Source organism: Amblyraja radiata, chromosome 6 (assembly GCF_010909765.2).
Source record: "Amblyraja radiata isolate CabotCenter1 chromosome 6, sAmbRad1.1.pri, whole genome shotgun sequence".
Lineage (NCBI taxonomy): Eukaryota > Metazoa > Chordata > Chondrichthyes > Rajiformes > Rajidae > Amblyraja > Amblyraja radiata.
In genome coordinates, this window is record NC_045961.1 from 104095877 (window position 1) to 104122783 (window position 26907).

The following is a 26907-nucleotide window of genomic DNA, read 5'->3' on the forward strand; positions in this document are numbered from 1 at the left end:
CTGTATTTTTGATTATTCTGTATCTTCTTTTTTTTAAATTTCTATATTGCACTACTACGGACTGACGCAAAATTGCATTTCGTTGTACCCATACTCAGTATTTATGCAATGACATTAAAGTTGAATTGAATTGAATTGAATTGAATTGAATTGAAAAATAAAGGTACGTCCTTTTACTCTGAGGCTGGGTCCTAGACTCCCCCACTCGTGGAAACATCCTCCCCACATCCACTCGATCCAGGCCTTTCATTGTTTGGTGAAGTTTCAATGAGGTCCTCACTCATCCTTCTGAACTCCAGCGAGTACAGGCCCAGTGCTGTCACACACTCATTGTATGTCCCTATTCCCTCTGCCCACTGGCTATAGTGCCCACTATTCCCTCTCTCCAAGGGCAGCACAGTGGCGCAGCGGTAGAGTTGCTGCCTTACAACGCTTACCGCGCCGGGGGTTCGACCCTGACTACGGGCGCTGTCTGTATGGAGTTTGTACGTTCTCCCCTGCGTGGGTTTTCTCCGAGATCTTCGGTTTCCTCCCACACTCCAAAGACGTGCAGGTTTGTAGGTTAATTGGCTTGGTGTACGTGTAAATTGTCCCTGGTGTGTGTGCAAGATCTCTCTGTCTTAAAAATGGCCTCCGTAGTCTGCTGAGATCGCTGGTCAGCACGGACTCCGTGGGCCGAAGGGCCTGTTTCCGCGCTGTATCTCTAAACTAAACTAATGTGTTAGTAAGGTTAAATGCCAAGAAACGAGTCCAGTTCAAAACTGTATTCATAGTTTATTTCTTAACTGGAGTGTAACCTTCATATAATATAAAATACACATTAAAACACTTTAATATGCCACAGCTCGGTAGAACATTAAGATTCACTGAGTTTCCATGCATAGTGCGGGGGTGTTTTTGCCTGTGTACAAGGCCTGGGAGCTTGTCAAAGCTGAGGCAGTAACTGCTGGAGTCTGACTGTGAGAAGCCATGGCCAGCATTGGAAGATTGTCCCCTACATTGAAGCCCTCTACTTCTTCCCCAAAAACCCGGAAGAGGTTTCAGGTACGGGTGGCACAGTGGTAGAGTTGCTGCCTGGCAGCGCCAGAGACCCGGGTCCGGAGTCCATGCGGAGTTTGCACGTTCTCTCCGTGACCTGCGTGGGTTTTGTCCGGGTGCTCCGGTTTCCTCCAACACTCCAATGACATACAGGTCAGTAGATTAATTGGCTTTGGTACAATTGTAAACTGTCCCTAGTGTGTAGGATAATGCTAGTGGATGGGGTGATCGCTGGTCGGCATGGACTCGATGGGCCGAAAGGCCTGTTTCCGCGCTGTATCATGTTCACAAGTGATAGGATCAGATTCAGGCCCATCAGCCCATCAAGTCTACTCTGCCATTGAATCATACCTGATCTATATCTACCCCTCTTAACCCCATTCTCCTGCCTTCTCCCCATAACCCCTGACACCTGTACTAATCAAATATCTGTGAATCACCGCCATTGAAAGACCCAATGACATGGCCTCCACAGCCGTCTGTGGCAAGGGATTCTATATTGAGGTGTACAGAAGTGTATACAATCAGAATGGGAATAGATGGGGCGAGTGCACAGAGTCTTTGACCCAGAGTAGGGGTATCAAGGACATAGGCTTATGGTGAGAGGGAACAGATTTAATAGGAACCTGAGGGGTAGCATCTTCATTGACCAGGTGGTGGGTGTATGGAACGAGCTGCCAGAGGAGGTAGTTGGCACAGGTGGTATAGCACCATTTAAAATACACCTGTACAGGTAGTTGGATAGGAAAGGTTTCGAGACTCCAGGGTGAAGGGGAAAAGATTTAATAGGAACCTGAGGGGTAACTTTTTCACAAAGGGTGGTGGGTGTATGGAACAAGCTGCCAGAGGAGGCAGTTGAGGCTGGGACTATCCCAATGTTTAAGAAACAGTTAGACAGGTACATGGATAGGAAGGTGTGGAGGGATATGGGCCAAGCACAGGCAGGTGGGACTAGTGTAGCTGGGACATGTTGGCCAGTATGGGCAAGTTGGGCTGAAGGGCCTGTTTCCACACTGTATCACTCTATGATTCTATGATGCGTCAAATGCAGGAAAATGGGAGGGGCTTAGACGGGGCATCGTGGACAGCATGGGTGAGATGGGCCGCTCGAACCGTTGCCGTAGCCGCAAGACCACTCTGAGCGAGCGGCCAACACCTTGTCTTGGCGTCTCATCCACAATTTGTGCAAGCTGAGCATGGACATCCCATCCACGTTCTCCAGAGATGCTGCCTGACCCGCTGAGTTAGTCCAGCACCGTACGTCACAGAAACATGGACAATAGGTGCAGGAGGAGGCCATTCAGCCCTTCGAGCCAGCACCGCCATTCAATGTGATCATGGCTGATCATCCCCAATCAGTACCCCGTTCCTGCTGTCTCCCCATATCCCCTGATTCCGTTAGCCCTAAGAGCTAAATTTAACTCTCTCTTGAAAACATCCAGTGAATTGGCCGCCACTGCCTTCTGTGGCAGAGAATTCCACAAATTCACAACTCTCGGGGTGAAAAAGTGTTTCCTCATCTCCGTTCTAAATGGCCTACCCTTTATTCTTAAACTGTGACCCCTGGTTCTGGACTCCCCCAACATTGGGAACATGTTTCCTGCATCCAACCTGTTCAATCCCTTAATATTGTTATATGTTTCTATAAGATCTACCTCTCATCCTTCTAAGCTCCAGTATACAAGCCCAGCCGCTCCATTCCCTCAGCATATGACAGTCCCGCCATCCCGGGAATTAACCTGGTGAGCCTACACTGCACTCCCTCAATAGCAAGAATGTCCTTTCTCAAATGAGACCAAAACTGCACACAATACTCCAGGTGTGGTCTCACCAGGGCCATGTACAACTGCAGGAGGACCTCTTTGCTCCTATACTCAAATCTTCTTGTCCTTTTATATAGACCAGCATCTTTCAGTTCCTTGTGACTACAGTGTCTCCTTGCCTCATCCTACACTGAATGTGCAGGAAAATAGCACATGAAATAGCAGGCTGCAGTGGCAAGACTCCACCAGCAGATGACAACATTGCTCTCCTTTTGACATTCCCAGTCACTTTGGGTCAGGCATTTCCTGATTATCACAAATTCATAAGGGATAGGAGAAGAGTTAGGCCATTTGGCCCATCAAGTCTACTCCGCCATTCAATCATGGCTGATCTATCTCTCCCTCCTAACCCCATTCTCCTGCCTTCCCCCCATAACCTGACACCCGTAACAATCAAGAATCTATCTATCTCAGCCTTCAAAATATCCACTGACTTGTGGCCTCCACAGCCGTCTGTGGCAAAGAGTTCCACAGATTCACCGCCCTCTGGCTAAAGAAATTTCTCCTCATCTCCTTCCTAAAAAAACGTCCTTTAATTCTGAGGCTGTGACCTCTGGTCCTAGACTCTCCCACTAGTGGGAACATCCTCTCCACATCCACTCTATCCAAGTCTTTCACTGTTCTGTGTGTTTACCATTAGCTGCCCTGAAGTTGTGTCTTGTCCAAACTAAGCAATAGTGTCACAAACTGCAGTCCAAGTGTTAACAACAGAGCAAATGTTGCTAGATTGTGTGAAATTGTGATTTCTATATATTTTTAAAGGAATCTTAATATCTTGCTTTCATCTAAAGGTGTTAACAATAAGGTATTTATCCCTCAGATAGCTGGATTAACTCAGCGGGTCAGGCAGCATCTCTGGAGAAAAGGGAATAGGTGACGTTTCGGGTCGAGAGCCTTCTTCAGACTGAGAGACGGGGGGGAGAGGGAAACGAGAGATATAGATGGTGATGTGGAGAGACACGGAACAAATGAATGAAAGATATGCAATAAAGTAATGATGATAAAGGAGATATGCCATTGTTAGCTGTGAGTGAGCTAGGGGAAAACCAGTTACAGACAATGAGATTCAACAAGACGACTTTGTTGTATAGGCTGGGAAAGGGTGGGGAGACGGGGGCTACTTGAAGTTGGTGAAATCAATAGTCAAACCTTTTCCTCATCTTAATAGGCACTGATTGTAAACTTTCTATGGCTGATGGTGCAAATGATTCCAGAATCGGGAGGCACGGTGGCACAGTGGCATTTAAATGTTGTTTAAATAGGCACTCGCATATGCAGGGAATTGAGGGATATGGATCATGGCGGAGTAGACTTGATGGGCCGAATGGCCTCATTCTGCCCCTGTCACTCACGAGTGGCTGAGAACATGGGATAACGTAGAATTGGAGTGAAGGGGTGAGGGGTGAGGACTCGCTGGGTCAACGGGGCCGGTTTCCAATGCTGTAGCTCGAAACTAATTAATAACTTGTCCCAAGTGACAATAGACAATAGGTACAGGAGGGGGCCATTCGGCCCTTCGAGCCAGCACCGCCATTCAATGTGATCATGGCTGATCATCCCCAATCAGTACCCCGTTCCTGCCTTCTCCCCATATCCCCTGACTCCGCTATCTTTAAGAGCCCTATCTTGCTCTCTCTTGAAAGTATCCAGAGAACCGGCCTCCACCGCCCTCTGAGGAAAAGAATTCCACAGACTCACCACTCTCTGTGTGAAAAAGTGTTTCCTCATCTCCGTTCTAAATGGTTTACCCCTTATTCTTAAACTGTGGCCCCTGGTTCTGGATTCCCCCAACATCGGGAACATGTTTCCTGCCTCTAGCGTGTCCAAACCCTTAACAATCTTATATGTTTCAATGAGATGCCCTCTCATCCTTCTAAACTCCAGAGTGTACAAGCCCAGCTGCTCCATTCTCTCAGCATATGAGGAAAGTGGCTTGTACTGGAAGGCTATCAGTGGTTCTCAGTCAATGTCTTACGATTCAGTGAAGGGTTTGCAGGAGATACTGTCAGATCTGCGCAGGTCAAGTTGACTACCTGCCCAGCTACACGTCCCACATAACCTTGGCTAGACAAATGAGTGTCTAATGGCACACAAGCAAACATACCACAGTTATATGTAACATACATGTTATCACTTTACACAGGATGCTCCAAGCAGCTTATAAACACGGGAGATATTCAGGGAATAATATTTCGACGGACATTGGTAAACGACAGAATGACCTCATCGGAGGCAAAGACGCAGAGTGCTGGGGTAACTCAGCGGGTCAGGCAGCATCTGTGGAGAACATGGATAGGTGACGTTTCACAGAGTGCTGGAGTAACTCAGCGGGTCAGGCAGCATCTGTGGAGAACATGGATCGGTGACGTTTCGAGTCGGTCAGAAGAAAGGTCCTGAGCCGAAACGGTGCGGCAAGGTGGCGCAGCGGTAGAGTCGCTGCCTAACAGCGCCAGAGACCCGGGTTCGATCCTGACCGCGGGTGCTGTCTGTATGGAGTTTGCACGTTCTCCCCGTGACCGTTTTGAGTTTTCTCCGAGATTTTCGGTTTCCTCCCACACTCCAGGTTTGTGGGTTAATCGGCTACGGTAAAACTGTAAACTGTCGCTAGCGGGCGCAGGACGATGCTCGTGTACGGGGATCGCTGGTCGTCGTGGACACGGTGGGATGAAGGGCCGGTTTCCAACGCTGTATCTCAACACTAAACTGAAGAACGTTTTTTGAATGGAGCAGACTCAGTTAAAAAAAGTCACGTTCCAAGGCCCATCAGCAAATGTGCAAGGGACCTGACAAAGTAGATCAGCATCAATGTGAAGACCAGTGCAGTGAGCAGGTACGCCAAGTGATGCCACAAAGCTTAGAATGCTCGCTGGGATGACAATTACAGCACTTCATTTCTCCAGAGATTTCTCCGTCTGACCAGGTGCCTGACCTGCTGAGTTACTCCAGCATTGTGTGTCCAGCAAGTCAACATGCTGAGCTCTGAGGTTTAAGGTCACAGAACTTTTAAGGCCTTTAGTGCACGTAATTTGTTACGTTTCCATCATCCATGTTCAGTTGCAATTTGTACGGACTGATGGGGTCCACAAGCCCCCCCCCCAAAAAAACCTACTGAAGGCCACAGAGAGAGCGGGGGGGGGGGGGGGGACAGTGTCTATTATCTGAGTGAGACATAGATAACCTCCTGACTCGGGCAAACTCACCCTCACCGCCCCAGTATTAACATAGATGGAGTCACTCAGCGGGACATTAGTGTCACTGGGGGAATGTATGGACTTCCCCAGCCATGGGGCCGATGTATGGACACGACCCACCAATCACAGAGAGGGGAGGGGGGGGGGAGGTAGATCCACCAATCACAGGGAAAGATAGTGGAAGATCCACCAATCACAAAGAGGAGGGAGATCCACCAATCACAGGGAAGGAGAAGTTGGAGATGCACCAATCACAGGAAAGGAAAGTGGTTACCCCACCAATCACAGAGAAGTGTAGTGGGAGTCCCACCAATCGCAGGGAAAGGGAAAGTCAAAATTCTCACCAATCACAGAATGGGCAATGGAAATGCCACCAATCCCGGCCAGGGTTGATTTGGGATCCCACCAATCCCAGGAAGGGCCGTGATGTGGAATCCACCAATCCCAGGCGACCAGAGGCTCCAACGCAGAGTGCTGGAGTAACTCAGGTTATGGCCGGGAGACTTGACTATGACCATGTCCATGTGGGTGGGTCGGGCCCTGGTGCTGGCCAGGTGGGGAGGGGCTGTTGTGCAGGGGGTTTAGAAGATGCTCAGTTTTGACTCATCATTCTTCCAGGCACAGGTTCGATGCACAAAACTCATCCCATCACCTCCCCCCAAATGTCACCATGGACACCACAAACCCATCCACAAGCCTGTTTACTGCCCTTTCATTGGTCAGTAAAACAACCCTCCCCAGTTTATTAAAAAAATTATGTTTTAAAAAAGCATTTATAAAAAAAAATCAGTGGCGAGGTTTAAGGAAAAGTCCTCGGAATATTCCTTTGAGTTAAGAATATCCGGAGATGGACACAGAAAGCTGGAGTAACTCAGCGGGACGGGCAGCATCTCTGGAGAGAAGGAATGGGTGACGTTTCGGCTCAAGACCCTTCTTCAGACTGGTCTAGAGGGTCGTTTACGCACCGCGCACCCAAATAAAGAGGTCAGTGCATCGTAAAATGGCTTCCCCCAGACTCCTGTGGTCCCAACGAGATGTCCTACCCCTGGATCAGAGACAGGCTTGCATAGGAGAGGGAGAGGCAGGGAGAGGGGGGAGACCACAATACACAAGGTACAGGTAGGGGTGGAGGTAGGGAGGTGGGTTTCGTATTTCAAGAGAAGTCACGGATTCAGACTCCGGAGAAGGGAATGTGTAGGAAGGAACTGCAGATGCTGGTTCAAACTGAAGATGGACCCAAAGTGCTGGAGTAACTCAGCGGGACAGGCAGCGTCTCTGGAGAGAAGGAATGGGTGACGTTTCAGGTCGAGACCCTTGTTTAGAGTGATATGGGCCAAAGGCGGGCAAGTGGGACTAGTGTAGTCTGAAGAAGGGTTTCGGCCCGAAACGTTGCCTATTTCCTTCGCCCCATAGATGCTGCTGCACCCGCTGAGTTTCTCCAGCATTTGTCTACCTGGGACTAGTGTAGATTGGGCACATTGGTCGGTGTGGGCAAGGAGGGTCGAAGGGCTAGTTTCTGTATTGTACGACTCTACGATTCTATCCACTCCCCTCCCCATCCCCACCCTTCCCCTACTCTCCCCACCAGCAGAGGGGAGAGGGTTAGATGCTGGCCAGTTCGTTGCTGCTGCTGACATTGACGTTGATGGTCCCAGGGAGGTCGTTGTCCTGCCTGTTGCCCTTGTCCCTCAGGTGGAGGGTGTGATGGGGCTGGAGGTCACCAGGGTCGGCCAGGATCGTCACCTGGCCCAGGAACTGGTCTTTAAACACGTTGCTGTTCCAGATCTGCACAAAACACAAAACACATCTCCAATGTGGGACTCCAATAGGGGGGAGAGAGTGGGGGGGGAGAGGGGGGGGGGAGAGAGGGGTGTGGAGAGAAGGGGGGGAGAGAGAGCGGGGGTCGGCGAGGCGATGAGAGGTGGGAGGCAGAGAGACTGGGGGAGAGAGAATGAGGGGACGGGGAGAGAGGAAGAGGGGGGAGAGAGAGGGTCGGGCGGGAGAGGAGGGGGGAGGATCTTGGGAGGGAGGGGAGGGGGGGGGGCGAGAGACGAGGCGGGGAGAGGAGAGAGAGGGGGAGGGCGAGAGAGGCGGGGGTGAGAGGAGAGGGTCTGGGGGAGGACGAGGGCTTGAGAGAGGGGGGATGAGGAGAGAGGGGGGCGAGAGGAGAGGGGGATCCTTGTAGCTAGAGAGAAGGGTGGATGAGAGAGGGGGGCGAGAGAGCGGGGGGGAGAGAGGGGGGGGAGAGAGGGGGGGGGAGCTGAGGGGGGGGGAAGGAGAGAGGCGGGCGGGGGAGAGAGGGAGGCGGGGGGAGAGAGGGGGGGGAGAGAGAGGCTCGGTCAATGGACTCCTCCAGGAGAGCTTGAAGAGAGGGGAGAGGAGGGGGCGAGAGAGAGGGGGGGGAGAGAGAGGGGGGAGAGGAGGAGAGGGGGGGAGAGAGAGGGGGAGAGAGAGGGGGAGAGAGAGGGAGGGGGGAGAGGGGGGAGAGAGGGGGGGGAGAGGGGGGGAGAGGGGGGGAGAGAGGGGGGGGGGGGGAGGGGGGGGGGGGGAGAGAGAGGAGGGGGGAGAGAGGGGAGGGGGAGAGGGGGGAGAGAGGGGAGGGAGAGGGGGGAGAGGGGGGGGAGAGGGGGGGGGGGGAGAGAGGGGGGAGACGAGCGAAGGGGGGAGAGAGAGGGGAGAGAGGAGGGGGGAGGAGAGGGGGAGGAGAGGGGGGATGGAGAGAGAAGGGGGAGAGGAGAGGGGGGGCCGAGCTGAAGAGGGGGGGGAGAGAGGGGGGGGAGAGAGGGGGGGAGAGAGGGGGGGGGTGAGAGGGGGGGGGAGAGGGGGGGGAGCAGGGGGGGGAGAGGGAGGGGAGATGAGAGGGGGGAGAGAGAGAGGGGGGAGAGAGAGAGAGGGGGGGAGAGAGAGAGAGAGGGGGGAGAGAGAGGGGGGGGGGAGAGAGAGAGGGGGGGGAGCGAGAGGGGGAGAGGGGAGAGAGAGGGGAGAGAGAGAGGGAGGGGGGAGAGGGGGGGGAGAGAGGGGGGAGGAGGAGGGGGGGGGAGAGAGGGGGAGAGAGAGGGGGGGAGAGAGAGGGGGGGAGAGAGAGGGGGGAGAGAGAGGGAGAGAGGGGAGAGAGAGGGGGAGAGAGAGGGGGGAGTAGAGAGAGGGGGGAGTAGAGAGAGGGGGGATAGAGAGGGGATAGAGAGAGGGGAGGGGGGGGGAGAGAGAGGGGGAGGGGGGAAGGGGGGGGAGGGGAGAGGGGGGAGAGAGGGGGGGGAGAGATGAGAACGAGAGGGGGTGAGAGAGAGGGGAGGGGAGGGGGGGAGAGAGAGAGGGGGGGGGAGAGAGAGGGGGAGAGAGAGGGGGGGGGGGGAGAGAGAGGGGAGAGAGGGGGGGAGAGAGAGAGAGGGGAGAGAGAGTGAGAGGGGGGGGAGGGGCGGAGAGGGAGGGGGAGGGGGAGAGAGGGGGGCAGTTGATTCTTACCTCGATGTGGATGGCAGACTTGGCATTGTCCCTGTAGAAGATTCCCTTCACGTTGAACTCTGGGTTCAAGGTGTTCTTGTGAATGTGAGACTTAACCTTCTGTCTCCCGCACCGGATAATCACATAGGGATCAGCTCCTGCCACAGGCACAGAGGGACATCATCAGTATACAGAACTACACCGGGCTGCAGAGGCTCAGGGCCCTCCCTGCTTCACACTGATTGTAGGGGGGGGGGGTCGGGTAATACAGACTCGACCTGCAGTGTCACCCATTCCTTCCCTCCACAGATGCTGCCCGTCCCGCTGAGTCACTCCAGCATTTTGTGTCTTATCTTGGGTGTAAACCAGCATCTGCAGTTCCTTCGCACACCTCAAGGCAAGGACAGAGATGCAGTGAATGGGAATATCCACAAGGTGGCGGTCACGGGCCGTGAAACGTTGATCTCTGTTGGTCAGCATGGGCAAGTCGGGCCGAAGGGCCTGTTTCCACACTGCATGTGTAGGGAAGAACTGCAGATGCTGGTTTAAATCGAAGGTAGACACAAAATGCTGGAGTGACTTATCGGAACAGGCAGCATCTCTGGAGAAGAAGGAATGGGCGACGTTTCGGGTCGAGACCCTTCTTTGGACTGTAGAAAGATATAGTCGGAGACAGTCAGACTGGTGGGAGAACTGGGAGGAGATGGGAAAGCTCGGGTTACCTGTGTTAGGTGTGTCAGGTGAGAGGTGGACAGGTGAGGGAGGGTGTTTGGTGTGTCAGGTGAGAGGTGGACAGGTGAGGGGGGGTGTTAGGTGTGTCAGGTGAGAGGTGGACAAGTGAGGGGGGTGTTTGGTGTGTCAGGTGAGAGGTGGACAGGTGAGGGGGGTGTTTGGTGTGTCAGGTGAGAGGTGGACAGGTGAGGGGGGTGTTTGGTGTGTCAGGTGAGAGGTGGACAGGTGAGAGGGGGTGTTTGGTGTGTCAGGTGAGAGGTGGACAAGTGAGGGGGGGTGTTTGGTGTGTCAGGTGAGAGGTGGACAGGTGAGGGGGGTGTTTGGTGGGCAGATGTTGCCCGAGTACCTGTGGTGCCGTCCTGGGCAGCCAGACCGTTGGCAGCGACAACATGAACCTGGGTGACCACTTGGGGATGACCACACATCCCAGACCAGCACGTACGAGGTGGCTCGTTCAACGTCAGCTCCCTGTGGACACAAGGAAACAATCATGGAAACATAGAGACAGAGACATAGAAACAAACCACAGAAACATAGAAAACAGGTGGAGGAGGCCATTCGGCCCTTCCAGCCAGCATCACCATTCAACATGATCATGACTGATCATCCACAATCAGTACCCCATTCCTGCTTTCTCCCCATATCCCTTGATTCCGTTAGCCCCAAGAGCTAAATCTAACTCTCTCTTGAATACATCCAGTAAACCAGCCTCCACTGCCTTTTGTGGCAGAGAATTCCACAGATTCACAACTCTCTGCGTGAAAAAGGTTTTTCCTCATCTCAGTCCTAAATGGCTTGCCCCTTATTAAACTGTGACCCCTGGTGCTGGACTCCCCCAACATCGGGAACATGTTTCCTGCATCTAGCCTGTCCAATCCCTAAAGAATTTTATATGTTTCTATAAGATTCCCACTCATCCTTCTAAATTCCAGTGTATACAAGCCCAGTTGATCCATTCTTTCATCATATGTCAGTCCCGCCATCCTGGGAATTAACCTGGTGAACCTACGCTGCACTCCCAAACTGGCAAGAATGTCCTTCCTCAAATTAGGATTATTGTTGAGGTACAGAGAAAAGCTTTGCTTTGCACGCTACCCAGCCAAATCAGATAATATCATACACAAATGCATATCAAGTCAAACTCAAGTACAATATACAGAATATAGTTCTCAGCAATGTAGCGCATCAGTTCCACAGACAAAGTCCAATGTCCACAATGGGGTAGAGGTGAATCGGACAGTACCCTAGCTTATGGAAGGGCCGTTTAAGAAACAGTTAGACGGGTACACGGATAGGACAGGTTTACATAGATACATAGAAAATAGGTGCAGGAGTAGGCCATTCGGCCCTTCGAGCCAGCACTGCCATTCAATGTGATCATGGCTGATCATCCCCAATCAGTACCTCCCCCGTTCCTGCCTTCTCCCCATATCTCTTGATTCCGTTAGACCAAAGAGCTAAATCTAACTTTCTCTTGAATTAATCCATGGAGAACAGTCAGTGTACATCTTGATGGGGACCCACTAACAACACCAGGGTATATCAATGATTTGGACCAGGGGGATTGAAAGCTTTGTGGCTCAGTTTGCAGATGATACAGAGATAGGTCATGAGGTGGTAAGTGACTGGAGCAGAATTAGGCCACTCGGCCCATCAATTAAACTCCGCCATTCAATCTATCTCTCCCTCCCAGCCCTATTCTCCTGCCTTCGCCCCATAACCTCTGACACCCGTACTAATCAAGAATCTATCTATCTCTGTCTTAAAAAAACACCCATTGACTTGGCCTCCACATCCTTCTGTGGCAAAGAATTCCACAGATACAGTGGAATACAAGGTAGAGTGAAAAGCTTTTGTTGTGTGCTAACCAGTCAGCGGAAAGACAATACATGATTACAATCGAGACTTTTACAGTATATAGATACAGGATGAGGGAATAATGTTTAGTGCAAGGTAAAGCCAGCAAAGTCCAATCAAGGATAGTCCAAGGGTCACCAAAGAGGTAGATAGTAGTTCAGCGCTGCTCTCTGGTTGTGGTAGGATGGTTCAGTTGCCTGATAACCGCTGGGAAGAAACTGTCCCTGAATCTAGAGGTGTGCGTTTTCACACTTCTGATGGAAGAGGGGAATGATCGGGGTGAGAATGGTCCTTGATTATGCTGCTGGCCTCGAGATACAGCCTTTAACGGAGGTGAGGATAGATGGGACATGTTGGCTGGCGTGGACTTGGTGGGCCGACGAGCCTGTTTCTACGCAGTATCTCTAAGGCCCAAAGATATTGTCGGTGGGTAAGAACGTTGTAAAATAAATAAAACAGTTCTGACAGTGGAGCGATCTCGTTTCCTCAGGAACTAAAACAGGAAGCAGGTGGAATGTTGCGTGAAGAGCTAAACATGTTGGTGTCACGTGTTCCAAGGGACATATGGAGCAACATGTACAAGCCCCCGCCTGATTCACCATGACACGTGGATCACGTGGCGGTCACGACGGCGTGGCGGTAGAGCGCCGGAGACCTGGGTTCGCCCCCGAATACGGGTGCTGTCTGTACGGAGTTTGTACGTTCTCCCCGTGACCTGCGTGGGTTTTCTCCGAGATCTTCAGTTTCCCCCCACACTCCAAAGACGTACAGGTATGTAGGTTAATTGGCTTGGTGTAAATGTAAAATATAGTCCCTGGTGTGTGTGGAGTGGTGTTAGTGTGCAGGGATCGCTGGTCGGCACTGACTTGGCGGGCCAAAGGGCCTGTTTCCGCGCTGTATCTCTAAACTAAACTTCTACTACTTCTTCTTGTGTGTGGCGTGCACAGCCTAAAGTTGTAGGACAACTTGTTCTATTTGATCGTGCACGCCGGGTCGATTGCATTCGTCGAAACAGGGAGGACCAGGTGAAGGTTGCAATCTTCCAGCCTGAAACTAAACTAAACTAAACTAAAGGACCATTGGGGAACACCAAGCAACACATCCCAAATGAGGCCCATGGTCATAGAGTGATACAGTGTGGAAACCAGCCCTTCGGCTCAACTTGCCCACACCGGCCCACCTGCCCGCATTTGGCCCATATCCCTCCAAACCTGTCCTATCCATGTACCTGTCCAAATGTTTCTTAAACTTTGTGATAGTCCCAGCCTCAACTACATCCTCTGGCAGCTCGTTGAGGGAATGCAGCGTAGGTTTACAAGGTTAATTCCCGAGATGGCAGGACTGTCATAAGCTGAGAGAATGGAGCGGCTATGCTTGTATACTCTGGAGTTTAGAAGGATGAGAGGGGATCTTATTGAAACATATAAGATTATTAAGGGTTTGGACACGTTAGAGGCAGGAAACATGTTCCCGATGTTGGGGGAGTCCAGAACCGGGGGTCACAGTTTAAGAATAAGGGGTAAGCCATTTAGAATGGAGACGAGGAAACACTTTTTCTCGCAGACAGTGGTGAGTCTGTGGAATTCTCTGCCTCAGAGGGCGGTGGAAGCAGGTTCTCTGGATACTTTAAAGAGAGAGCTAGATAGGGCTCTTCAAAATAGGGGTGTCAGGGGATATGGGGAGAAGGCAGGAACGGGGTACTGATTGGGGATGATCAGCCATGATCACATTGAATGGTGGTGCTGGCTTGAAGAGCCGAATGGCCTACTGCTGCACCTATTGTCTTGTTCTATAGACCCATCACCCGTCAGTTCAAGTTCAAGTGAGTTCAAGTTCAAGTGAGTTTATTGTCATGTGTCCCTGTATAGGACAATGAAATTCTTGCTTTGCTTAAGCACACAGAAAATAGTAGGCATTTACTACAAAATGTAGTTATGAGGAGTTACCCCTCAGGTTCCCCTTCACCTTAAACCCATTTCCCCTGGTCCTTGATTCCTCTACTCTGGGCAAGAGACTCTACCCAATCTCAAGTTCCTATTAAATCTCCTCCCCCCTCCTCACTGTGGTCCCACCTGGAGGTCTGGAAATGCAGCTATCCCAGTCGCAGGATTCCTTGCAGAAACTTCAGTGCCAATTCAAGCACGAGAGACAACGGCTCATGAGGCAAACGCACGAAATGGAGGAATAAGAAGAAGAACCAAACTGGTGGTCTTTACCTGAAGCCGGACGGCACGTCGGTGAAGATCCGGAGCAGGAATTCTCCAGTGATGCCGGGCTCGAAGGTGGTGGGGATGATGGCGTAACGGCCCTGGGGCAGCTCCTGGCGGAGGAAGATGGTCTTGGAGTTGATGTAGACGGAGCTGGCCACCTTCTCCTGGATGGTGTGCATCCTATAGTCACGGTTCAACTCCACCTGCCGGCAACAAGGCATCTCTAAACAGAGCCAGGACCGAGACATCTCTAAACTGGGCCAGGACCGAGACATCTCTAAACAGGGCCAGGACCGAGACATCTCTAAACAGGGCCAGGACATCTCTAAACTGGGCCAGGACCGAGACATCTCTAAACTGGGCCAGGACCGAGACATCTCTAAACAGAGCCAGGACCGAGACATCTCTAAACAGAGCCAGGACCGAGACATCTCTAAACTGGGCCAGGACCGAGACATCTCTAAACTGGGCCAGGACCGAGACAAGGCACCAAAGTAGACACAACCTGTCCCGCAGAATTACTCCAGCTTTTTGTGTCTATCTTCGGTTTTGTAGGCTAATTGGCTTGGTGTAAATGTAAAATTGTCCCCAGTGTGTGTAGGATAGTGTTAATGTGTGGGGATCGCTGGTCGGTGCGGACCCGGTGGGCCGAAGGGCCTGTTTCCGCGCTGTATCTCTAAACTAAACTAAACTATGGGCGGAATGGTGGCGCAGCGGTAGAGTTGCTGCCTCACAGCGCCGGAGACCCGGGTTCGATCCAGACTACGGGTGCTGTCCGTACGAAGTTTGTACGATCTCCCCGTGACCTGCGTGGGTTTTCTCCGGGTGCTCCAGTTTCCTCCCACACTCCAAAGACGTGCAGGTTTGTAGGTTAATTGGCTTGGTGTAAATGTAAAGTTGTCCCTAGTGTGTGTAGGATAGTCGCTGGTCGGCACGGACTCGGTGGGCCAAAGGGCCTGTTTCCGCGCTGTATCTTTGAAACTAGTTGGCAAGGGACCGGCACAATGCCAGTACACATCCAGTGTTACCACCTGCGGCCATCTTTCGTGTGCTGGCACTAACGGCTCCGCCCAGCCCGCTCACTCACCCTGTACACCTCGAAGCCCATGGACAGCTTCTCGCCACGGCCCTGCTGCCGAGAGTAACGCACGTCCTTCTGCTGCAGGCACATCAGCACCTCATCCATGTCCTTCTTCACGTCAAACACATACTGGACGGGGAGAGGGTCAAACACAGGAGAAAACATTGACCATCAACCACATGCTGGAAGCTGGAATTATTTTTTACCAAAAATAAATTATTACCAGAATAAGGTAGACACAAATGTGAATGGCATGTTGGCCTTCATAACAAGAGGAATCAAATACAGGAGCAAAGAGGTCCTTCTGCAGTTGTACAGGGCCCTAGTGAGACCACACCTGGAGTATTGTGTGCAGTTTTGGTCCCCTAATTTGAGGAAGGACATTCTTGCTATTGAGGGAGTGCAGCGTAGGTTTACAAGGTTAATTCCCGGGATGGCGGGACTGTCATATGCTGAGAGAATGGAGCGGCTGGGCTTGTATACTGGAGTTTAGAAGGATGAGAGGTCATCTCATTGAAACATATAAGATTATTAAGGGTTTGGACCCTCAGGAAACATGTAGTGGGGTAGATAGGGCTCTTGAAGATAGCGGAGTCAGGGGATATGGGGAGAAGGCAGGAACGGGGTACTGATTGTGGATGATCAGCCGTGATCACATTGAATGGCGTGAAGGGCCGAATGGTCTACTCCTGCACCTATTGTCTATTGAAACTCCCCTTCTCGTAAACCTCCTCTGGATCCTCCTCAGAGCCAGCACATCCTTCCTCAGATAACAATCCAGAAACGTAACCTTGCCAGTATCAGATGCCTGTATTTATTCTGGTCTGAGCAATCTCTTCACGTTCTAATTACATCTTTAAGGTCGGTCCACGGACAAAAAGAGTCACAGACTCAAAGTGTGGAAACAGGCCCTTCGGCCCAACTTGCCCACACCGAACAACATGTCCCATCTGCACGAAACCCACCTGCCTGTGTTTGGCCCATATCCCTCTAAACCTGTCCTATCCATGTACCCAACTGCTTCCTAAATGTTGGGATAGTCCCAGCCTCAACTACCTCCTCCGGCAGCTTGTTCTAAACACCCACCACCCTCTGTGTGAAAAGGTTACCCCTCAGATTCCTATTGAGAATGTCGTGGGGAGAATGTGCAAACTCTGTACAGACAGCACCCGTAGTCGGGATCGAACCCGGGTCTCCGGCGCTGCATTGGCTGTAAGGCAGCAACTCTACCGCTGCACCACCGTGACTGCCCTTCTTTTGTGGAAGTATCATCACAGGATATTGTGACCATTACCCCCATATTAACTGTACAGCATGTCCATCCAATAAGGTTCTGCTCCTAGTAAGATTAACTGTTATACTTTCTATTTTTGAACTGAATTCTTCTGCCTGACTTTTAATTAACAATTCTGTTCTAGTTCTATCGTATCGTGACGCAGAGACAAAGAGTGGGGGTCGTGGGGGGGATGGGAGAGAGCGAGACGGTTGGGCGATGGGGCAGTTTGACCGCGTTACCTGGGGGTTCTGCAGGAAGGAGTCGCGGTTGTTGATGCAGCCGCCGGCCCGGTTTTGGAGCGGGTCTTCGTGCCGGACCCACGCCCCCTTCACCCTGGCCTCCTCCCACGTCTTGTGGAAGCTGAAGAAGGAGGTGTTCATGACACGGCACACCACCAGGTCCGTGAAGTTCTTGCAGAAGTCGTCGAAGGACATCCTGAAACCCAATCGAACGCCCGTCAGAGACTCGTTGCAACCGGACGCAAGGATCACCACGAGGGTTGCCAACGGTCCCGTATATTGGGCTAAATTGGTTTGTCCCGTACGGGACCGCCCTTGTCCCGTATTTGACCGCTACTACTCGGGTCGAGGGGACTGTCGGGTCAGAGCGCCGCGTCCGGCCCCGCCTCACCCGTCCCGACGTAGTGCAGCCCATGGAGTGCAGCAGCAGCAGCAGCAGCAGCAGCAGCGCCTCGCCCGTGGCCCCGTCGGTCGGCAGCCCGGCCAGCTGTCCGACCTTCGGACCTTCGCTTACCGCCGACACCACCACCACCCCTCCTTCTCACGGCCGATCATCGGTTCATGAGTTGAACGGGGCGCGCGGCCCGGGCCAAAACTCCTCAGCTGGCCCGCCGGCTGGGCTTTGTGTACAGTCCAGCACCCGGGCCAACTCATCATTCACCCAGCCACGGCCCAGTCGGTCAACGAATTGCCGTCGGGAATTTGTCCCCGCACTTTGACCTTTTGTCCCTTATTTGGGAGTGAGAAAGTTGGCGACCCTGACCATCGCGGCTCGGCGGAAAACACCAAGGAGTCGGGCAAAGCCAAGGGACTCGTGGAAGTATCGAAGTGGGTGCAGAGGACATGGACAGACACTTACCAGAACTCCCCGTCATCCCGCACCGTCATCCCCATCGATTCCCGCTCGCCTTTGCTGACTTGCTTCCACTCCTCCGAGCTGCAACGACAATGTTCATCAATATCTCACTCGACCCTCTGGCTCAATTTGTTTACGAGAATAACCCCAGGAGTGCGTAGGTTTGTCGCTGCCTCAAAAGGGCTGGCAGTATCATCAAAGACCCACACCATCCTGGCCACACACTCATCTCCCTGCTACCTTCAGGTAGAAGGTACAGGAGCCTGAAGACTGCAACGACCAGGTTCAGGAATAGCTACTTCCCCACAGCCATCAGGCTATTAAACCTGGCTCAGACAAAACTCTGATCATTAATAACCCATTATCTGTTATTTGCACTTTATCAGTTTATTTATTCATGTGTGTATATATTTATATAATGGTATATGGACACACTGATCTGTTCTGTAGTCATGTCTACTATGTTCTGTTGTGCTGAAGCAAAGCAAGAATGTCATTGTCCTATCAGGGACACATGACAATAAACTCTCTTGAATCTTGGTTAACCTATCATGAGCGTTTGTGGGCACTGGGTCGGAGTTCAGAAGAATGATGGGGGGGGGGGGTTCATTGAAGGGGGGTACTGATTGTGGATGATCAGCCATGACCACAGTGTATGGCCGTGCTGGGCCGAATGGCCTCCTACTGCACCTATTGTCTATTGAAACACACAGAATAGTGAAAGGCTCGGATAGAGTGGATGTGGAGAGGATGTTCACACTAGGGGGAGAATCTAAGACTAGAGATCGCAGCTTCAGAATTAAAGGACGTTCTTTTAGGAAGGAGATGAGGAAGAATATCTTTAGTCGGAGGGTGGTGAATCTGTGGGATTCTTTGCCACAGAAGGGTGGGGAGGCCAAGTCAGTGAAGTCAGCAGATAGATAGATTCTTGATTAGTGCAGGCGTCAGGGGTTATGGAGAGAAGGCAGGAGAATGGGATATAGGAGGGAGAGATAGATCAGCCAGGATTGAAAGGCAGAGCAGACGATGGGCCGAATGGCCTAATTCTGCTCCTATCAACGTGACTTGTCACATGTGACCATAAAGGATCTTGCCTGTCGCTCCAGGGGCCGGTCCATTCCTTCTGACCCCACGGGTTCCTCATTCTGATCATGAAGAGTTTGTCGGCCTTGAAGTAGGCGAGGAGTCCGTGTCCAAGGCGCACCTTGCGCACGTCCGTCACCGCGTAGGCGTGACCCTTCACCAAGCCGCTGTTTAAGCGGATCTCCATCTCGGCAGGCGACTCAACCTGCAGTTTTGTGCAGAGAAGAGGTTTTTTTTCGCTTAGTTTAGTTTAGAGATACAGCACGGAAACAGACAGCGCCCGTAGTCGGGATCGAACCCGGGACTCTGGCGCTGCGGAAACAGGCCCTTCTGCCCACTGGGTCCGCAACGACCAGCGATCCCCGCACACTAACACTATCCTACACCCACTAGGGACAATTTACACATACACCAAGCCAATTAACCAACAAACCCGTATGTCTTTGGAGTGTGGGAGGAAACCGAAGATCTCGGAGAAAACCCACGCAGGTCACGGGGAGAACGTACAAACTCCGTATAGACAGCGCCCGTAGTCAGGATGGAACCCGGGTCTCTGGCGCTGCAAGCGCTGGAAGGCAACAACTCCACCGCTGCGCCACGTTCTAACATTTATTAACACCCAGAGAGTTGTGAATTTGTGTAATTCTCTGCCACAGAGGGCAGTGGAGGCCAATTCACTGGATGGATTTAAAAGAGAGTTAGATAGAGCTCTAGGGGCTAGCGGAATCAAGGGATATGGGGAGAAGGCAGGCACGGGTTATTGATTGTGGATGATCAGCCATGATCACCACGAATGGCCGTGCTGGCTCGAAGGGCTGAATGGCCTCCTCCTGCACCTATTGTCCATGTTTCTATGTTTCTATTTACAAGAATGTTGCCAAGACTAGAAGGTCTGAGCTACAGTGAGAGGTTGAGCCGGCTGGGACTCTATTCCTGGGAGTGCAGGAGGATGAGACGTAACCTTATGTTAGAGGTGTATGAAATCACCAGGGGGAAGGGTTAATTCACAGTTTATTTTATCAACAGACAATAGGTGCAGGAGTAGGCCATTCGGCCCATCGAGCCAGCATCGCCATTCAACGTGATCATGGCTGATCATCCCCAATCAGTACCCCGTCCCTGCCTTCTCCCCATATCCCCTGACTCCACTATCTTTAAGAGCCCTATCTAGCTCTCTCTTGAAAGCATCCAGAGAACCTGCCTCCACCGCCCACTGAGGCAGAGAATTCCACAGACTCACAACTCTCTGTGAGAAAAAGTGTTTCCTCGTCTCCATTCTAAATGGCTTACCCCTTATTCTTAAACTGTGGCCCCTGGTTCTGGACTCCCCCAACATCGGGAACATGTTTCCTGCCTCTAGTGTTTCCAAACCCTTAATAATCTTACATGTTTCAATAAGATCCCCTCCTTCTAAACCCCAGAGTGTACAAGCCCAGCCGCTCCATTCTCTCAGCATATGACAGTCCCGCCATCCCGGGAATTAACCTTGTAAACCTATGCTGCACTCCCTCAATGGCAAGAATGTCCTTCCTCAAATTAGGGGACGAAAACTGCACACAATACTCCAGGTGTGGTCTCACTAGGGCTCTGTACAACTGCAGAAGGACCTCTGATTGAAGAATCAAGCACTAGGGGAAATAGGTTTAAGGGTGGGAGGGGAGAGATTGAATAGGAACCTGTGGGAAGCTGTTTCAATGGATATATGGAACAAGCTGCCAGAGGGAGTTATTGAGGCAGGTTGTGAAGCTGGAAAGGGCACAGAGAAGATTTACGAGGATGTTGCCGGGACTCGAGGGTGTGAGCTACAGGGAGAGGTTGAGTAGGCTGGGTCTCCATTCCTTGGAGCGCAGGAGGATGAGGGGTGATCTTATAGAGGTGTACAAAATCATGAGAGGAATAGATCGGGTAGACGCACATAGTCTCTTGCCCAGAGTAGGGGAATCGAGGACCAGAGGACATGGGTTTAAGGTGAAGGGGAAAAGATTTAATAGGAATCTGAGGGGTAACTTTTTCACACAAAGGGTGGTGGGTGTATGGAACAAGCTGCCAGAGGAGGTAGTTGAGGCTGGGACTCAGTTGGACAGGTACATGGATAGGACACGTTTGGAGGGATATGGACCAAGCGCAGGCAGGTGGGACTAGTGTAGCTGGGACATTGTTGGCCGGTGTGGGCAAGTTGGGCCGAAGAGCCTGTTTCCACTCTATGACTATGTAGTGACACCAATATTCCCCAGCCATTACCTTCAGTGTGCCACTACCCCCACTCTCAGTCCCAAGGAGGGTCCCAACCCGAAACATCACCCCTCCCTTTTCTCCAGAGCTGCTGCCTGACCCGCTGAGTTACTCCAGCATTTGGTGCTAACCAGCATCTGCAGTTCCTTCTTACATGCCCCTCTACCTGTAGTGTGATATCTTAGTTTAATTTAGAGACCCAGGTTCAATCCCGACTACGGGCGCTGTCTGTACGGAGTTTGCACGTTCTCCCCGTGACCTGCGTGGGTTTGCTCCGGGATTCCTGGTTTCCTCCCACACTCCAAAGACGTGCGGGTTATCAGTGATGGGAGCAGAATTAGGCCATTCAGCCCATCAAGTCTATTCCGCAATTCAATCATGGCTGATCTATCTCTCCCTCCTAATCCCATTCTCCTGACTTCTTCCCAGAACCTCTGACACTCGTACTGATCAAGAATCTATCTTAAGGCCCTGTCCCACTGTACGAGTTCATTCAAGAGCTCTCCCGAGTTTTAAAAAAAATCAAACTCGTGGTAAGCATGTAGAATGTACGTAGCGGGTACGTCGGAGCTCGGGACATCTCTTAGCGGCTCGTAACGCTAACGGCCGGTACTCTGGAAATGCGGTAAGCTCGGGGAGACTCGTGAAGATTTTTCAACATGTTGAAAAATGTCCATGAGAGCCCCGAGTACCTACGAGCGGCCATTACCATAAATCTCTGAGTTTGAATCAGGGGAAACTCGGGAGAACTCTTGAATTACCTCGTACAGTGGGACAGCCCCTTCACTCTGTCTACTCTCAATAGACAATATCTATTGCCTTGGCCTCTTCAGCCATCTGTGGCAAAGAATTCCCCAGATTCACCACCCTCTGACTGAAGCAATTCCTTCTCATCTCCTTCCGAGAAGAATGTCTTTTAATTCTGAGGCTGTGCCCTCTGGTCCTAGACTCCTCCACTAGTGGAAACATCCTCTCTACATCCACATTCTAGGCCTTTCACTATTCTGTGTGTTTCATAGAAAACATAGACAGACCATAGAAACATAGAAAAACAGGTGCAAGAGTAGGGCCATTCGGCCCTTCAAGCCAGCAGCGCCGTTCAATATGATCATGGCTGATCATCCAAAATCTGTACTCCGTTCCTGCTTTTTCCCCATATCCCTTGATTCCTTTAGCCCCAGGAGCTAAATCTAACTCTCTCAAATGAGGTTCCCCCACATTCTTCTAAACTCCAGTGAATACAGGCTCAGTGGTGGAAAAATGCTCATTCTACCTCTGAAGAAGGGTCTCGACCCGAAACTCCACCTATTCCTTCGCTCCATAGATGCTGCCTCACCCGCTGAGTTTCTCCAGCATTTTTATCTACCTTCGATTCTTCCCGCATCTGCAGTTCCTTCTTAAACTACTTCTGTTCACGATCATCTCTGCAGAGTCGTGGAGTCGGGGGTCGAGGGTCGGGTCGTGGGGTTCGAGGGCACGGTCGGGGTTTGAGGTTCGGGGTTGGGGGTCGAGGGTCGTGGGGTCGGGGTTGGGGGTCGAGGGTCGTGGGTCGGGGTGAGGTTCGGGGTTTGAGGGTCGGGGGTCGTGGGGTTCGAGGGCAGGGTCGGGGTTTGAGGTTCGGGGTCGAGGGTCGTGGGGTCGGGGTGTGGTTCGGGGTTCGAGGGTCGGGGGTCGTGGGTCGTGGGTCGGCCGGGTACTCACCCTGATCGAGCAGCTGATCAGCCCCTCCCGGCTGTGGACCTTGAAGAGTTTGTCAAAGAACTGGAGTCTCTGCTCCTCCACCGTGGCCAGGTTGCCTATGGTCAGGTCGACGGGCTCGGACACGCCGCCGGTAAAGTCCACCAGCGCATCGGCCGTGTTGCCACCGTCCAGCGACTCGTAGCAGCCGGCCAGTCTGCAAGGAGGAAGGCCAAAGGGTTTAGAGAGTCCACCAGCCCAACGCCTCAGCCTTGCATCGATAGCCCGAGAGCCTGGCCAATGGCGGCCAATTGGAGGGACAGCACCTCATATTTCGCTTGGCCAGCTTTCGCCCCAGCGGTACTCATGTAGATATCTCTCACTTCAAGTAACGCTTGAAGCATCCCCTCTCCCACCGCGGCCACCATCTTGTACTTGGTGACCCAGTATCTGGTACACCATTGTTACGACTGTGGAATGACCACACGTACACGTATGTAGGGGTTGGAAGCTGAGCATAAATCAAAGCTCTGTTTATTTCACGGCCATCTGGAACAGAGTTCCCTGCCCACATTACGTCATTCCCACATATACATGTTGCTAGGCGGGCAAACAAAGTAGTCCTTGCCATATCACAACACATCCCTCCCCACCACCCTAGCTGTCTGGAGTACTAGTTCAGTGTCACCTTCCCCACAGCCAACAATGGATCATTGTGGGCCCCACATTTTATCAGTACACTTTCATAAGTCATAGAGGTAGAATTAGGCCATTCAGCCCATCATGTCTACTCTCCCCCATGCAAACAGGGCTGATCGATCTCTCCTTCATATGCTGAGAGAATGGAGCAGCTGGGCTTGTACACTCTGGAGTTTAGAAGGATGAGAGGGCATCTTATTGAAACATATAAGATTATTAAGGGTTTGGACACGCTAGAGGTAGGAAACATGTTCCCGATGTTGGGGGAGTCCAGAACCAAGGGCCACAGTTTAAGAATAAGGGGTAAGTCATTTAGAACGGAGACGAGGAAACACTTCTTCACACAGAGAGTTGTGAGTCTGTCGAATTCTCTGCCTCAGAGGGCGGTGGAGGCAGGTTCTCTGGATGCTTTCAAGAGAGAGTTAGATAGGGCTCTTAAAGATAGCGGAGTCAGGGGATATGGGGAGAAGGCAGGAACGGGGTACTGATTGGCCCCAACTCCACTGCTGAGCCACCGTGCCGTCCCTGCCTGAATAAGTTGAAAGATTATGTTCTACTTTAAACCTCAGCGTTGTAGAGTAACAGTGCCAGTGACAATGTCCACAATGGGGTAGAGGTGAATCGGGCAGGACCCGAGCTTATGACTTACAGCTTAATTTCAGGTAGTCCTTGCTTTCTCCCTCCTTTCCCTGCCCATTCCCAGCTCTCCCACAAAGCTTACTGTCTCCGCCTCTTCCTTTTTTTCCCGCACCCCCCACCCCCCCCACCCCCTAGACACCAGTCTGAAGAAGGGTCTCGACCCGAAACGTTGCGTATTCCTTTTCTCCCTAGATGCTGCCTCACCCGCTGAGTTTCTCCAGCATTTTTTGTCTACCAGCGTATGGAAGGATCGTTCAGAAACATGATAACGGAGGCCCCTCTGCTTGGAAGCCCTGTCCTAAACTCTCAGCCCTTCTTTCCTCATGAATTCTAGGAGCAGAATTGGGCCATTCTGCCCATCAAGTCTACTCTGCCATTCAATCATGGCTGATCTATCTCTCCCTCCTAACCTCATTCCCCTGCCTTCTCCCCATAACCCCTGACACCCGCACTAATCAAGAATCAGTCAATCTCCACCTTAAAAATACCCAACGACCGGCTCCACAGCCTTCAGTGGCAATGAATCCTACAGATTCACAGAAAGAAATTCCTCCTCATCTCCTTTCTAAAGGTACATCCTTTTATTCTGAGGCTGTGACCTCTGGTTGTGGACTCTCCCACTAGTGGAAACATCCTCTCCACATCCATGCCTCCTGTTGAGATCTTTTACAATTTCTCCTCTTTGACCCAGCTTTTCTCCGCCTACGTTTTGGAGCTACGGACGGCACCAGGGTTGGGGGGCATCGAGGGAGGGGTGGGTGGGATCTCCACACTAAGTAGAGGGAAGTAGACATGAACACATTAACAGAACGGGCAGCTGAAGTTTAAGACAGTTTTTGACCCAGAGAGTCGTGAATCTGTGGAATTCTCTGCCACAGAAGGCAGTGGAGACCAATTCACTGGAGGTATCTAAGAGAGAGTTAGATATAGTTCTGAGGGCCAACGGAATCAAGGAATATGGGGAGAAGGCAGGCACGGGTTACTGATTGTGGATGATCAGCCATGATCATATTGAATGGCAGTGCTGGCTCAAAGGGCAGAATGGCCTACTCCTGTACATATTTTCTATGTTTCTATGTTTCAAGTGGGCAGGTGGGACTAGTATAGATGGGGCATTTAGTTGCATGGGCAAGATGGGCTGAAGGGCCAGATTCAGTGTTGTATGACTCAATGCAGCTGCAAGATTAATGATTAATGTTTAATGTTTTATGTGTCATTCTTAACTGTCATTGTATGTCATGTTGTCACTTGCGGGCGGAGCACCAAGGCAAATTCCTTGTATGTGAATACTTGGCCAATAAACTTATTCAATTCAATTCAAAGCAAGAGAAGGGAATAAAGTCCTAGCCTGCCCAACCTCTGCCTGTAGCTCAGGCCCTCATGTCCTGGCAACATCCTCGTAAATCTTCTCTGCACTCTTTCCAGCTTAACAACATCCTTCCTGTAACAGGGTGACCAGACCTGGCCTGACCATAGAGAGAGAGGATGTGGAAAGGATGTTTCCACTGGTGGGAGAGTCTAGTAGCGGAGGTCACAGCCTCACACTTAAAGGTTGCTCTTTTAGAAAGGAGGTGAACATGGATACTGATTTTAGATGATCATCCATGATCATATTGAATGGCGGTGCTGGCTCGAAGGGCTCAATGGCCTACTCCTGCACCTATTTTCTATTTCTATTTAATTAGGCCATTCGGCCCATCGAGTCTATTCTGCCATTCAATCATGGCTAATCTACCTTTCCCTCTCAAACCCATTCTCCTGCCTTCTCCCCATAGCCCCCGACACCCGTACTAATCAAGAATCTGCCAATCTCCGACTTACAAATACCCATAGATAGCCTCCACTGTGACAATGGATTCTACAGCTGCACCTATTTTCTATGTAAAAAGTAAATATGTTTTGATAGGAATAATTATTTACAAGTGGGGCGGACAGGAAATACATCAGTCATTGCAGGTTGCCCAACAGTGCAGGAAAGCCCACAATAAACCATACACTGAGATATATTTACAAAGGGTTGGAATGAAAAGTGGGCAAGTTATGTTGAACTTGTTGGCTCGTTGGTCTAGGGGTATGATTCTCGCTTAGGGTGCAAGAGGTCCCGGGTTCAAATCCCGGACGAGCCCTTATTTCGCTCAGCACGGTGGCACAGCGGTAGAGTTGCTGCCTTTCTGCACCAGAGAACCAGGTTTGGCCCCGACTACGAGTGCTGTCCGTATGGAGTTTGTACGTTCTTCCCGTGACTGCCTAACTTTTCTCCGGGTGCTCCGGTTTCCACCCACATTCCAAAGACATGCCAGTTTGTTGGTTAATTAGGTTCTGCAAAAAATTGTCCCTAGTATGGAGTAGTTCGGCGCGTACCCGGTGGGCCAAAGAACCCGTCTCCACGCTGTATCTCTAAAACATTTAACAATACACTGAAAACCCCACAAAAAACTAAACCATACAAGTAGAACAGAGGTCACACAGCCTCAGAATTCAAGGACGTTCCTTTAGGAAGGAGATGAGAAGGAATTTCTTTTGTCAGATTATGGTGAATCTGTGGAATTCTTTGCCACAGAAGGCTGTGGAGGCCAAGTCGAGGGATATTTTTAAAGCAGAGATCCCCTGACTCTGCTATCTTCAAGAGCCCCATCTAGCTCTCTCTTGAAAGTATCTTGTGGATGATCAGCCGTAATCACATTGAATGACGGTGCTGGCGTGAAGGGCCGAATGGCCTACTCCTGCACCTATTGTCCTAAGCCCATTGTCCTGTCTTCTCCCCATATCTCGGTACACGTGACAATAAACTAAACGGATCCCTCTACAAAGCCTCCACATCCCTCCGATACCG

The 26907-nt window shown here is 51.4% G+C and overlaps 1 protein-coding gene, 1 long non-coding RNA gene and 1 other non-coding gene across 4 annotated transcripts in view; 2 read left to right on the forward strand and 1 right to left on the reverse strand.

Moving 5' to 3' along the window:
• Nucleotides 1–1446: 1446 nt before the first annotated feature.
• LOC116974667 lies at nt 1447–20865 on the forward strand. The gene is made up of 3 exons (XR_004412412.1): nt 1447–1637; nt 7172–7177; nt 20802–20865. It is a non-coding gene; the product is annotated as an uncharacterized LOC116974667 (long non-coding RNA).
• The window catches only part of capn5 (calpain 5), a 61355-nt gene continuing 42027 nt past the window's right edge, over nt 7580–26907 (reverse strand). Inside the window, exons 4-12 of one of the 2 annotated variants that reach the window (XM_033023384.1) lie at nt 22761–22953; nt 18839–19032; nt 17748–17825; nt 16889–17084; nt 15380–15502; nt 14299–14495; nt 10572–10693; nt 9515–9651; nt 7580–7837 (exon numbers count right to left, since the gene is read on the reverse strand). In XM_033023384.1, coding sequence (XP_032879275.1) covers nt 7655–7837; nt 9515–9651; nt 10572–10693; nt 14299–14495; nt 15380–15502; nt 16889–17084; nt 17748–17825; nt 18839–19032; nt 22761–22953 — 1423 coding nt within the window. In that variant the 3' untranslated portion in view covers nt 7580–7654. The remainder of the gene's footprint in view (nt 7838–9514; nt 9652–10571; nt 10694–14298; nt 14496–15379; nt 15503–16888; nt 17085–17747; nt 17826–18838; nt 19033–22760; nt 22954–26907) is intronic. The other variant, XM_033023383.1, reaches the window with a different exon arrangement.
• Nucleotides 26129–26200, forward strand: trnap-agg. The gene has a single exon. It is a non-coding gene; the product is annotated as a tRNA-Pro (tRNA).